Consider the following 13,655-nt stretch of genomic DNA (forward strand, 5'->3'; position numbering starts at 1 on the left):
CCTATACAAACCCATTGTTGTAACTTCAAACTCCATTTTAACCATGATGGATTCATTGAAAACACCTGCCATTGGTCCTGGTGACTGATATTTGCCTTCTAATGTGTGAGGGCACCGTGTTCTTTCAATTTGTTTTTACATTTTTGAGGGGCGATAGCCACTCCTATGTCCAGCTTTTGGTGTGTGTAACCCGAATTTTGTCCTAACGCAAACATTAAATGACAATGAATGGACAATCTTGAGTGTTTGTGTATACACAAACATTGCGTAACACACACACATTTATTTTATTACACACACATTTTATTATTAAAAAAAAAAAAAGAAAAGAAAAAAAAATATATATATATATATATTTTTTTTTTAAATAAATAAATCAAATAAGTAAAAAAGGTTATTGAATAAACACGACCCCCTCACGCATTAGAAGGGCTATAGCAGTTAACAGAACCAAGGAGGACGGGTGTAAACATGATTCAAATTTAGTTTGAAGTTAACAATGGGGATGTATAGGAATGAACCACAGAGTTTGTGTGTTGGCTTTGGGATATGTTGTGTTGTGGAGCGTTGGTCGCCATGCGGTCAGACCGCGGCATCTCCCCAGGAGGTGTGGCTGTGCTCTTGTCAATGGAATGCATGATGAAGTCGCACGGCCAGGTCAGAGAGGATAATGAAATTGAGGGATGGCAGGATGGATGGAAGCATCGGAAGGGGTTAGGGGGATGCAGACATGCCAGACAGAGGTGGGTTGACCAGGTCTTTTCCATTAACTTGGAGGGCAGGCTGGGGGTGAGCCAGCAAAGGGTGGAGCCTCAGCTCTGCCCTTTTTCTGGGCCTGGCTCTTAGGCCAAGCGTCCTCGCTGGAGAAAGGGTGGAGAGCATATTGCTGTGGGGTCCAATGGTGATTGACCCTGTGTTTTCATCAGTCCGTGCTGGCCTGATAACATTTCTCATGCCCGTACCAGAGGGGGGAAAGAAATTGATGTCTTTCTGGGTTCACCTGACTTGGTTTAACCCATTTAGACCTGAGGACGATTCTACAAATGCCTTCTGAAAAACCTGTGTGTTTCTATGTCAGTCGTTCTCAAACATTTTCATGTCAAGGACCCCCAAAACTATATGTAATTGCCTGCATCTGAAAATGTGTTGTTCCAGGGACCCCCCAGAAGATCAAAGATTCAAAAATAGCAGTGTCGCGCTATGAGCTTGTAGATCTGCTATTTTTCAATAGCTAAATATAACATAATGCTTAAAGCACCAAAAGGGGTTCCCGTCTTGAATGAGTTAAGAAACTAAGTTTGGTTTTGTGGAGTTGGATTTGCACTTGCACATTGCTACTGTGACTTTTTTTCTATTTTAATGGAATGGGATTTATTTTTCTTATCATTTTCCCCTCCCACCTGCCTGCAAAGCAGCTGTTTCAATGCTCTCCATTTTTGTGTGGTGGATTTGTCAACAGTGAATAATAGCTATTTGCCGTCAGTGAGGGCCATGTGTAATTGACCGTACAACAAAGACATTCAAAGACTGCACGGAGCGCATCTTGATCTGAATGTGGCCCACGCTAGAAATCCAATTGCTGTCAATATTTATGAAAATGGTGGCTTGTGTTGAATCCAAGGACTCCGGGTCTGTCTCACGCTGCTGGATGTGTTGAATTTTATGCTGTCCTTCTTGCTCCTGTTATGTGTACTGACTGTACTCTATAATCAGCAATCACTCACTGCCTATTACAGTATATCAATCAATCAGGCAGCCTCAGTCGCGATGACCCCCTGGGTTTTACAGTTGAAGAACAGTCTGTACATTCGTGGCGGTAGAATGCTGTTACTGTATCACCAAGGATCTATTGGCGGAATCTCACATATTGCATTTGCCGTCAGCTTAGTTCACTTCCGTTCGATCCAAGCTTTTATAAATGTCATAACATTTGGATTCCAGACGGGTTTAATAATAAAAGCACACAAGAACCACTCGAATTCTCTGCGATACAATCAAGGAGGGAAGGATGGAGTCAATAGCTTGATACAGTACACCAGATATACTGTGTGCAAAATAAAGATTTCTTTACATTCAACACTTCTGTTAAATCGAGTCATTAAATAATGGTATTAATGTTCATGCAACGACAATCACACCTTGGTGAACAGGCGGATGCTATTTAAATGCACTACATTGCACGTCATGTAAAGGTCACAACGCAGGAGACAGTTGTTAACTACCGGTATTCAACTGGTTGCGTTCTCTCAGCTGTGGTGTTTCCTTTTTCTGTTCTTAATTCATTCATTCTGTACAATGTATTTTTTGCATTCCAACAATGGGCTGTCACAATTATTACATAGTCGTCTCTAATCGCAATTATTTGAGATAATTGCATTTATATTTGCATAATCGTCAGGGGAAAATTTATTGCATTTAAAAATATATATATGTTATTTCTTCGTATATTTAAGTTATTTGTCATATCTGTCCTTTGCAATTTGTGATTACTAGGCCTTAAAGGAAATGTTTTATTTTATTTTATGTTTTTATTTTATGTTTTATTTTAACACCAAAAGCACAATTAAATCGTCAATCGCAATTATTTGTAAGACAATTAAATCAGTCACCAGTTTACAGCTATGGCCACCTTGGGCCATCCGTGGTCCTTGTTGCTGTTTTTGTCACGGTTGTTTTTCTAGAAGGATGTTGCTGAGCAGTCGCTGTTGTTTTGTCATCCGACAGATATCGGGTGTATCTCCCGGAGAGAACCAGGCCCCAGGACTACTGCTGGCTCCAGGGGTGCGCTGGGGACAGACGCCCATCAACCAGCTTACGCCCTGGGACACAGACGAGCCCCCTGCCAAACAGCACAGAGAGAGCGAGCCCACTGGTACGTACACACACACACACGCACACACACACACACACACACACACACACACACACACACACACTCACAGGCACACACAGGCACACACGGGCATGTGTGCAAGCAAATGTGTAGGATCAAGTGCATGCAAGGACATTGTGTGTGTGTGTGTTTCCGTGCGTACGTGTGTGACTGTGTGCATATTGATGCAGAAAAACGCACACAAATTCACACTACACCCCATTGGCTCTGAGGCAGCTAGCGGCCATGCTAATGAAGCATGTTGGGTGCCAGTGCCCTACATAATACAGTATGCACATGCATACAGTACATACGCATGCACATGCATAATGTACACATACAAACACTGTCTTAGACATGTGTTCAGTTCTGCCTTGCATGCATATAGAAATTGCTCTATCAATGTGACTTTAGGAGAGGTAAAACTATTTGTCTCAGGTTCAGTTAGTGTGTGTGTGTGTGTGTGTGTGTGTGTGTGTGTGTGTGTGTGTGTGTGTGTGTGTGTGTGTGTGTGTGTGTGTGTGTGTGTGTGTGTGTGTGTGTGTGTGTGTGTGTGTGTGTGTGTGTGTGTGTGTGTGTGTGTGTGTGTGTGTGTGTGTGTGTGTGTGTGTGTGTGTGCACGTGCGCACACGTGTTATTTTATAGTCATCAAATACCAGGATAAGAATCCACGGCCATTATTAATTATTGCCCCTCACACACTCCAAAATTAATTAATTAATCTCCTTTATAAAATGTTAGGTGCCACCGGTGCAGACGCTTCGACCCAGTCTTAATCAGTTCTATTTTATTGTGCCACTAAGCTAGGCTAAATCCATTTCAAGTGTCTTCCAAGTGACCTTGGCTAGGTCTAATTTGGATGTCGACCTTATTATTTCTATCCATGCCAGTTCAGCAAACCAATCGGGAGCAGAGAGACGTGCCATGTCGCGCCACGCAGAGTGGCAGACTGACAGTAACATGCTAACCACTGTCTATATTTCTTTATTTACATTATTATTATACTAGAGCAGTGCCCGTTGGGCACTGGCCTACTTGGAACGATGCCCCACCCAGTTATTATGCCCGTGTCCATTTTAGGGCCATATTTGGAGTTTTTTTGTCAGGCATGCCCAAATATGGAGTCTATGCAGTTGTCAGAACAATCATTGTGATGTCAGAACTGATCCCCAACAGAGGCTGCTATCCGACGGACTCGACACCGGGCACTGCACTCCCTGTGATGGTGTGGAATGCGTGTGTCGAGTCAGTGGGGCGAACGGTTCTCAAGTTACGTGGATTACAGACGTACGAACACACAGACTGTGTGCATTTATAGATCTAGATAATATACATAATTTCTTGTGGCTAAAGCCAGCACTGCAGTTGTAATACACTCTCCCAGAATGAGACTGCCCTAGAGCAGTCAGTCTCTCCTCCATTGTTGGGCTGGCCTCTGCCTTTTGCTCATCTCAAATGTCTCATTTAGGAATTGTGGTGGCACAGAGCGGTCTCCAGTGGAACCTCTGGTTGGGGCACATTGACAGTGCAGCCCAGTGATTTGCTGCAGGGTTGCTTGTCGTCCCAGGTGGCGGTCTAGGATTAATGGACAATGACGCTATCCAGATAAAGAATGGCCAAATACGCTGGCATACTTTCAGTGAATGGTGTGTATTTATTTACAATATTGAAACGTTTAGGCCACTGGTGATGCGTATACGTATACTTATACTGGGGGCACACGTAAGACAGAGGAGGGAAATGGATTGATGGTGTCAAATCAAAGTGCTGTAATTAGCATAACAAAAACCCACTGAGCATATATTTGCCTATATTTATGCCATAGGCATATTGGATTTGTTTATGGTTGTTTCTCAGTCATTGTGACCTGCCTATAAATGGGTGTATGGAGTTGATTTATGGACCCATTAGCTAGTTTTAATGTAGGATTTTTGAACAAACAAAACCTTACTAGCTATTTTCTAGCTACCAAACACTTCAGCGTGGGTGTTACAATGTTACAAATGAGTGCATTTGTAACATTGTGTAACACAATTTATCTACACATAGTATACGTAGGCCCCTACATGATGTATGTGTGCAAATATGTGTAGCGTACCCCAAGTTTACCTGGTGCCTTTCAATATAACACAGAAACGCACAACATTTGCAAGACTTTAAACTGGAGCAGGCTGCCAAGGACTGGATGACATGACTCGAGGGAGGTGATGAGGCAGAATATGATTGGCTATATCATACGTGGATGCGTGGTCCAATCAGGGAAGGTGGCGAGGCAGAGTATAATTGGGCAAGATGCATGGGCCAATCAGGGAAGGTGGTGAGGCTATTATTATTGGGCATTATTCCTGGATGCATGGACCAAACGGGGAAGGTGATGAGGCCAGTGATTGGACAAGTCTCTTGACTGAATTGATGGAATGGGCCAATCAGTGGACCAGTGTTGAGGGCAGTAATAAAGACGGCAAGGAAAGACAATAACCCAACACAAGTGCATGCATAAATACATGACATGTAACGGTCACACAGGAAAACCTGTCCAGGCGACCACAGCTATGCTACCACACTCCCTTCTAGAGCTCGGGGGGGTTTAATCGAGGCTAATTGCCTCCTCAGTGTAACTTTCACACTTTCAATAAAGATTTAATTATAGCACGGATTAATTATTAAACGGGCTGATCAGTTCAGTTTAGTTCACGTACTGTAGCAGAGCGGTTTCTCAGCCGAAACCAGCCGCAATGCCCGCGGTGGGGGAGTGCTGTAACGGGGGAGCCGTGCCATTGTGTGCGGTGCTCAGCCACCCGAGGTGGAGGGCTCCTGGCAGACGTCTGCTGTGTGTCCCCTGGTGCGTGGCCGTGGGACCCTGCTGTGTGAGGCCGGGGGGAGGACGCAGGATGAATGGGCCATGAAGTTCTCAGGCTCTTAGTATTGTGTCTGAGCGAACAAGAGCTTCACTCGCTTGTCTCACCCCTGCTCTCTCTATCCCTTCAGCCCTGCACCCTCCATCCCAGCCTTCACCCCTCCACACTTCCCCTCCTGTCCAGTCCCCCCACCCTCCGTCCCTGCCTTCACTCCTCCACACTTCCCCTCCTGTCCAGTCCCCCCACCCGAAACACCCTGTCTTCGTGGGAAGTGTGAAGGAAAGTGAGATGTCACTGACCTGTGCACACAGTTGCATATGACACTCTCTAAATCGAAGCATGGCGGTGCATATTGATTGGCACGTGTGCACCATTCCAAATCTGTGACTGACATTTGTAAACTGAGCCAGCTCCTCTCCACACTCGACTGAGCCACAGTGCCAGAGAGTTTTCTATCGTCTATGCCAGAATTAATCAACGGTTTCCAGCAGTTTCGTATAGGAAGTTTCTCATTTTTCTTTGAAAGGTTTAAAGTGTTGGCAGTTGCCATTTTTGTTCTTTTTAAATAACATAAAAATAAATATGATTGTCACGAGCGGTTGATTGAGCAATTCATGGAAATTCTTTAATGGAATTTGGGGCCTTTATGTTTTCTTATATATATTTTTTAAATGAAGTTTATACCCTTTTCACATTTTAATTATGGACAAGAGAGCAACCAGGGGGGCAGAATCCACATAACGTTAATGCAATTAATTTTTAAAGCCGCTCACGAGCATTGAGACCTGCGTGAATACGAGAGCATGTTGTGCCCAGCTAATGGGATTTGTGTATTTAATCTCATATTCAACTGAAAAAGACAAGTTTCACACAAATTCACAGCACCACTGTAAAAGCAGAAGAGAGATGTGTGACAGACTGTAATTAGAGCCACCAGTGAAGAGGTCCCCTCATTAAGGCCTCGCTGATCTGATTAATGTCATTGGACCTAATCAAACAATATGGGTTATTCCATCAGCGCGTTTCCAGATTGATCCCTTGCTAGCAGGGAGCTGCAAATGGCGGGAAGAATGAAGACCAGGGCTGCCGATGGGCTCAGGGATAGATGTGAATTATGCATGGAGGTGGCCTCCACATCATTTCTGCCTCTTCCTTTCTCTCTTTCCTTGCCCTCTCATCAGTCCACCCCTGCAATCTGTCTCGCTCTCTCTCTCCTGTTTCTCTTCTCACTCCCCCCTCACCCAGTCTTTTGCATTTGCACACACTCTTCCTTGCTACACTGTTAGAATATTAGCAGGGCCCAGCCAAGTAACCAGGTTCTTTTGTGTGCTGTGGGATTCAGCCTTTGGCTCCTTGGCAGCGATGGCAGGTTATTTTTGGAGCAGGGGACTAAGAGGGGGCACGGGGCGCTGCAGGAAGACAGGGAACAGGGGAGATATCGGGCAGGAGGAGGCATGGGCCAGGTCCAATATGGCTGCATATTTATAAGATTAATCAGATCAGCTCTGAGACTCCTCTGTCCCTGGCAGTGATCTAGAGGGCCTCGCTTACAATAATATTGTAGCGCCTTGTTTTTTGCCCTGGTGTGGAGAAATGGTTGGCTCGGAGTGTCTGGGTAAACACAGACTCCTACATACATGTATGTAGTTTGTATTGTGTGCTTGATTCACAGATGCTTGTTCGCCGATTATTACACACTAAATCTTCCAAGTCTTATTGTCTCCACCAGCCGAAGGCATGGGGAGAGATGTTTTTCCGTCCGTCCATGTGTGAGTCCGTCCATCTGCGTACAGCTAATCTCCGGCACCATTGGCCCGGTCGATGCTAAACTGTGCACACACACTCCCAGGATGCCAGCAATGAACCTCTCCACAATGGCCTGTTATAGCACCACCATTTTTGCAAAATACATTTCTTTATATTACTCGTACACATTTTATCCATACTGTGGACATGTCCGCTTCCCCATATGTCATCCCCATTGGCTAAGATTCCAAATTTTGCAGGATTGGTCCGTTTTGAACAAAACATGTGTTCAACACAGATCCTTTTATTACTTTGTCCAAACATCACAAACGCTATTATCCTGGTGGAGACCTGTGCCCAGAGGGGCTCTTTTTCTAGTTACCTATGTGATCCCAGAGGCAAATAGATTCATAGGAAGCCTTTTTCTTTCTGTTTCAATGTGAAAGCCTGGAGGCCAAGACAAACACTGACCAGCGGAGAGTGGTTTCCGCATGCAATCGTAAACGCACCATTAGCACATCATTAGCACTGATGAAAGTCGAGGACTGCAATGTTTCCTGCTTTTTTTCACATTAGCATATGTATTGATTGATTTACTTTGCTCTTGAGCACTGTTTTACACAGATGTCCTTAATTAAAGACATAATGCATTGATCTCAGCATTTGGAGCATTTCTTTCGTAGGCTTTGTAGCCCAAGGACATGTACGGTTATCTCTACTGCCAGTGCCACCCAATACACCCAAGACAACGTTTTGATGCTACGAGCAGTAACACAGGCTCAATGTCATAGTATGATCTTTGTTACCAAGACACAAATAATCCACAAACACAATTCTCAACAAAAAAAATGACTTTTTATGTTGAAGATGTACATGGAAATGCAATTGACAATTTTCTCCCTTCCTTATACGTCTCTCTCTCTCTCTCTCAGGTCCCCCTTGGGCTCCGTCAGTAGCCGCAGTGAGCCAGCCCAGCCGCCTCCCACACACCTACGGCCTCCCCCATCCTCCGCCCTTCAGCCACAGTGTGACGGTCCAGTCCCCCATCATAGGAGTGACCCCGTCCATCCAGACGCCCGTGCCCCCCCACCACGCCCTCATGACTGCCCACTTCCAGCTGACGCCGCACTCCAGCCAGCAGCCTCCCTCCATGGCGCTGAGCATGCCCGGTGGCCAGTCCCACTACCCCTCGGCGGCCCCCTCCCCCCACACCGCCCCGGCCAATCACGCACTTCAACCGAACCCTCATAGTGTGATGGGGAACGGCCACTTGACCCCCCACCACCCCAGCCACCCCCACATTCACCCCCCGGCGTTGCCGCTCACGAATGGCCAGGCGGCGCAGGGCCAGTCCGCGGCGCCGGCCGGTCAGGACGGTCGTACCAGCCTTCAGATGCTACGGACGGTCGGCATGGGGAAGTACGAGTTCAGCGATCCAGGACATCCCAAAGGTAAGCATGGCCGCGTCTCCGCCGGCAGACATTTGTAAGGGTCAGTGTGAGAGAGAGTTTTAATAACAAAACATTTTCAACCTGTTACACTTTTGCACTTTGATACACTATAGCCTCGGAGCCTTCCAGAGGCTAAAGAGAGGTGGTTTTGAACCGAGCGCAGTAGCACGCCCCCCGGAATGGTGTCAGCCGTTAGATTGATGTGCTGCGAGCCATTTTTTTTTGGATTCCCAGTGACCTCTGCTCAGGCCGAGTCACGTGGTCCGTGTCGGAATGAAACTCACACAGGCGTCGGCTTGTATGCCGGAGCGCCTTCTCATGCCAGCACTCATAAACAGGGGCACGAACACTCTGGCAAGAGGTTGTTAAAATACAGTTTGCAACCGGAGCCAATTCGGTTGAAAGCTTCAACCAAGGTCACAGACAACTGTTGTGCTTTCAGACTAGTCTAGCAGGCAGCTGGCGGCCACTGAAAATGTGTACCACGCACAGTGCTGTGTAGCTGACCGACTTGTACGCAGAAAGACACACAAAATAACGGTATACATTACTCACCTGAACCTGTCACACAGTGACAGCAGCAGCGGTTGTCGTTTTAAAACCATGCACAGTCACACGCACACACACATCTAGCGTTTTTAATGAATGCTAGATGTAACGGTTTAACTGACATTAATCTTTTGCACATGCTGTGTGACGCAGCTTTCCTTCATGACTCTCACACTTCTCACTGTGCTGTATCTGGAGCCTTGTTGACTTGTGTTTCTCAGAGTCTCTAAGCTGTAAATTGGTGTTTGGTTTAACCTTGGAGTTTATGATGCAGGGCCCTAGGAACAGATGTTCACAATTCCCTGACCAATTTTCACATTTAATGAAGCTTTTAATTTAAGTTTAGATTGTGTGTGTGCGTGTGCACGTGCGTGCAAGTGAGTTCTTGTTTGTTTTTAGGTCCTCACTAATTTTTATCAATAAAATGCCTGCAAATGAGCTCGTAGACCTGATGCAAAAAGCAATTATTTCTAGCAGGCTGGCGGTGATATGTTGAGCTAAGGCGGCAGTTGAAAATGGAAAAAGCTAATTAGACAGGCAGCGTTGGTCCAACATGTCTTCACCTTTATGACAGTTTGCCGTCTCCCCCACCATCTTGGACGGAGTGCCTTGAGCCATTATCTGTGATTGCCCGTAAAAACCCACATTTCCTCCTGTTGAAGTGCAGAAAGCCAGCATTTAAGCCGAACCATTACACACCACCGTTTGACAGAAGGGGAAATAAAGACTACAGCCTTGTTAAACATTCAGTAGCCCTGGCGCTCACACAATGACTATTATTATTCTTTATTTACGCATTTTCCATATCATGTCGTGCTCACGCTTATTCTGCAAATGTGCAGGGCTGCCGTCTTATTGGCAGCTTTGGAGAGGGTGGAAAATGAGAAACGGAAGCGGCAGACAATACGCGATACGAGTGGTCCGAACGTCACAGTACAGTACAGTACAGTACAGTGCAGTACAGTACAGTACAGCGTGTACTTGAGATCCTGTTGAGCCCTCTCTGAAGGTCGAACCTGGAGCAGAGGTGCTTTAAATGCACATCTTGTCTGCATTTCTACCGCCCCTCTTTGCCCAGAGCCGCCAGAGGGTGTGTCTGTCGCCGCACCGAGGTTGACAGGGACAGTGGAGGTAGAGGTGGCACGGCGCCTCAATGCCAGTGAATTAGCAGTTGTCACATCTCCTCTCGACAAGCCCCCGTCGAGTGGCATGGGGACCTCTCCGGCGTGAAGACCACTTAGCCTAGCTTGCAGTCACAATCACCACTATTGACTCTCCGGTGCTGTCTCTCTTCCCTCTCTCTGTTTCTGTACTCTCTTCCTTGCTCCCGTGCCATTCTGTCTTCACATCTCTCTCTCTCTCTCTCTCTCTCTCTCTCCCACCTTTGTTCCTCTCTATAAATCAGTAGCAGAGAAGCTTTTTTTTTCTCTTATTTTTTTTCTGAAGTGACAAGCTCTCTCACTTGTCATGCATTCTGTTCTAAATCACGGGAGTTATCGCCGCATACCAATGGGGCGCTTTGCTTTGCTGCTGACGTAGCATCACTGCTGAGTGAGCAGCACGGTGCTGAGACGTGCAAACAGAGGTATGGGTGCCTCCGCCTCTCTAGCTGTGCTGTTGGAAATGTGTCGTGAGCACGCCGCTTTGCATTTCTACAGCATGCGGATGCTTTGCTATATGGTGGCAGTGGTACTGCTGTAGTCTGTGACGAGAGACCAGAAGCACCCACTGGTTTACGGTCAGTTTTAACTAAGTCCAGCCCTCTGAAGAAATAATGGATGGGATAGCAAGGTATAGCCTCTGACATATGTCTCTGTCTCGGTCTGTCTGTCTGTGTGTCTCTCTCTCACGCGCGCGCACACACATACATTTCACTTTATGATTCCTTCAGGGATATTCCATTGGTCAAATGCAATAAAACGTGGACAGGGATCATCACCACTCTTACACATTTGCCCTCTGCCCTGCGTCATGCCATTATTGTGAACACACACACACACACACGCACGCGCACATGCACGTGCACACGCACACACACACACACACACACACACACACACAGAGGGAGAGAGAGATGTTGAGATGCAATGTGTAATCCCTCTCGAGTCATTCAAAATATCCTTAAAATGTCTGCAGTAATTGGGTATATAATTGGCAGAAGGCATTAGAGTAGTCTTTCCCTGTTCATCTCCTCCATGCAGTAGCTTACTCTGGCCTTAAAATATTAGTGTAAAGTCGATGAAACTGCTGAATTTCACAGAGCCTGTTGACTTTTTTTTAAGTCATGTTCATTGGCGTAGCGGGCCAAGCAGGATTCTACCCCCTCTCTGGTGGTGTTGGGGGGCAGAACTTTTACCTGTATTGGATGGGTGGAGCTGATACTGTAGGTGGAACTGCTGCTATAGGTGAAGATGATATGTGGAAGTGATGCGTGATTGGTAGAGGAGGTGAGAGATGGAGATGATGTATAGGCCGTGATGGGAGGTAGAGGTGATACAAATGTGCCTTTTGAGAAGTCCACATGTCCTGCCATTGGCAATTCAGTATATTGTCAGTGCCTTGCCTTGTTAAAACATTGTCAGTGAGAAAGGCGGGGCATTTACCAAGGTCTTATATGTCAATTCTATTCAGATTCCTTGAAGAGTTCCTCTGCTGGACCTGTCGACACTCTTTTCAGTAGCAAAGCAGTATAATTAGAAAGGTTGAGTGAATAAAACCTGGGGGAAACAAAACATGCATTTTCAGAAATCCTTCAGGAAAAGATCAGGAAAGCGTGAAGAGTTGTAATGGCAGTATGGCACATCTGTAGATGGAGATGATGGGTAGGATGTGATCGGAGGAGGTGATGAGGTTAGAGGAGGAGGTGATAGATGGAGGTGATTGGCAGATGAGGTTATAGGAGGAGATGATCGGATGAGGTGATGTGTAGAATGTAGATGACGCTCTACAGTTGGAGGAGGAGGTGATGGATAGACATGCTAGCCAGGTAGAGGAGGCGTCTGTGGTGACTGAAACCAACACAAAGTAGAATCTGGCAGATCTGTAGCTTTTGTAATTCTGCTTGCACACTGTGACACTGTGTGTAAATGTGTGTGTGTGTGTGTGTGTGTGTGTGTGTGTGTGTGTGTGTGTGTAGTGCATGTTGGAAACAAGGAAGCGCCAGCACACATTATTCCATGTCCATTATTACCTCTGACGAACAGATACTGTATGTAAGTTTATGTACAGTATGTATGTATGTGTTCAGTGCAATTGCGCTTCTATGTAATTGTGTGTTCGGTGTGCGTGTGCGTATGCGTGTGCGCATGTCGGCTTCACACTGTTAAACCGTCAAACTCTTTGACAGAACTCACGCACCGCATTCAATTTTGCATTGGCTTCAAAGCTAGTAATTGGTCTCCACACTGCATCATGTGTGCACAATATATATATATATGGTTTGATCTCGTTTATGTTCACACAGTACGGTATGTACTATGTACAGTATATCATGTGTGACTCACACACATTACCTGCTGAGTCACGTCAGTATCACTCCAGACATGGATCTGCCTTATTGCTTTGTATCAGTACTCGCTGCCTATATCCAGATAGATGCTATACGGTATTTAACGTTACACACATGTACATTATTTAAAAGAGATGTGTTCTGTTCTGGAGCCCCGACCGATGCCAGATTGTTTGGGGTCCATCCCGATTTTGGAGATTTCCCCAACCACACCACAGATTAACATGGTTTTGACAAAAAGCTTTCATGAAACTGATTAATCGCTGAATCAGGATATATTATGTTAAATCCCAGGATATATGGCTTAATCCATAATCCAAGTTTCGTGAATTAGGCCCCTGGTTGAAAGTGGTTAAAATCGGCTGCATAATTGCCGATGCCACCGTCCGATATATCGGATGTTAGGTTTGTCGGTTTGCAGCTACCTGTTATCCTAGATACTTTGTACTACTTCATTGTTTTCTTGGCACTCTGTTTTCTTGACCGCTTGCCGATTGCTGCTGGCTGACTAGAGTACATGCTGTTTACTCTGATCTTGCACTTTGTAAAGTGGCTCTGGATAAGAGAATTGTCTAAATGCCTCAATTGTAAATTGCAATACTACAGTCCAGGCTGTGAGCCTACAGTCTCAGCCCACTACCGTGTCTCTTGCTCCTCCTCTGGTCGTTTCC

General features: G+C 45.8%; 1 protein-coding gene across 1 annotated transcript in view; it reads left to right on the forward strand.

The window, feature by feature from the left end:
• klhl29 (kelch like family member 29) overlaps positions 1–13,655 on the forward strand; it is a 297,174-nt gene that overhangs the window by 143,588 nt on the left and 139,931 nt on the right. Inside the window, exons 4-5 of the mRNA XM_080791254.1 lie at positions 2,725–2,872; positions 8,409–8,927. Of these exons, the coding sequence (XP_080647380.1) occupies positions 2,725–2,872; positions 8,409–8,927 (667 nt within the window). The remainder of the gene's footprint in view (positions 1–2,724; positions 2,873–8,408; positions 8,928–13,655) is intronic.

Source organism: Protomyctophum bolini (genome assembly GCF_963924005.1).
Source record: "Protomyctophum bolini genome assembly, chromosome: 19".
NCBI classification, from domain to species: domain Eukaryota; kingdom Metazoa; phylum Chordata; class Actinopteri; order Myctophiformes; family Myctophidae; genus Protomyctophum; species Protomyctophum bolini.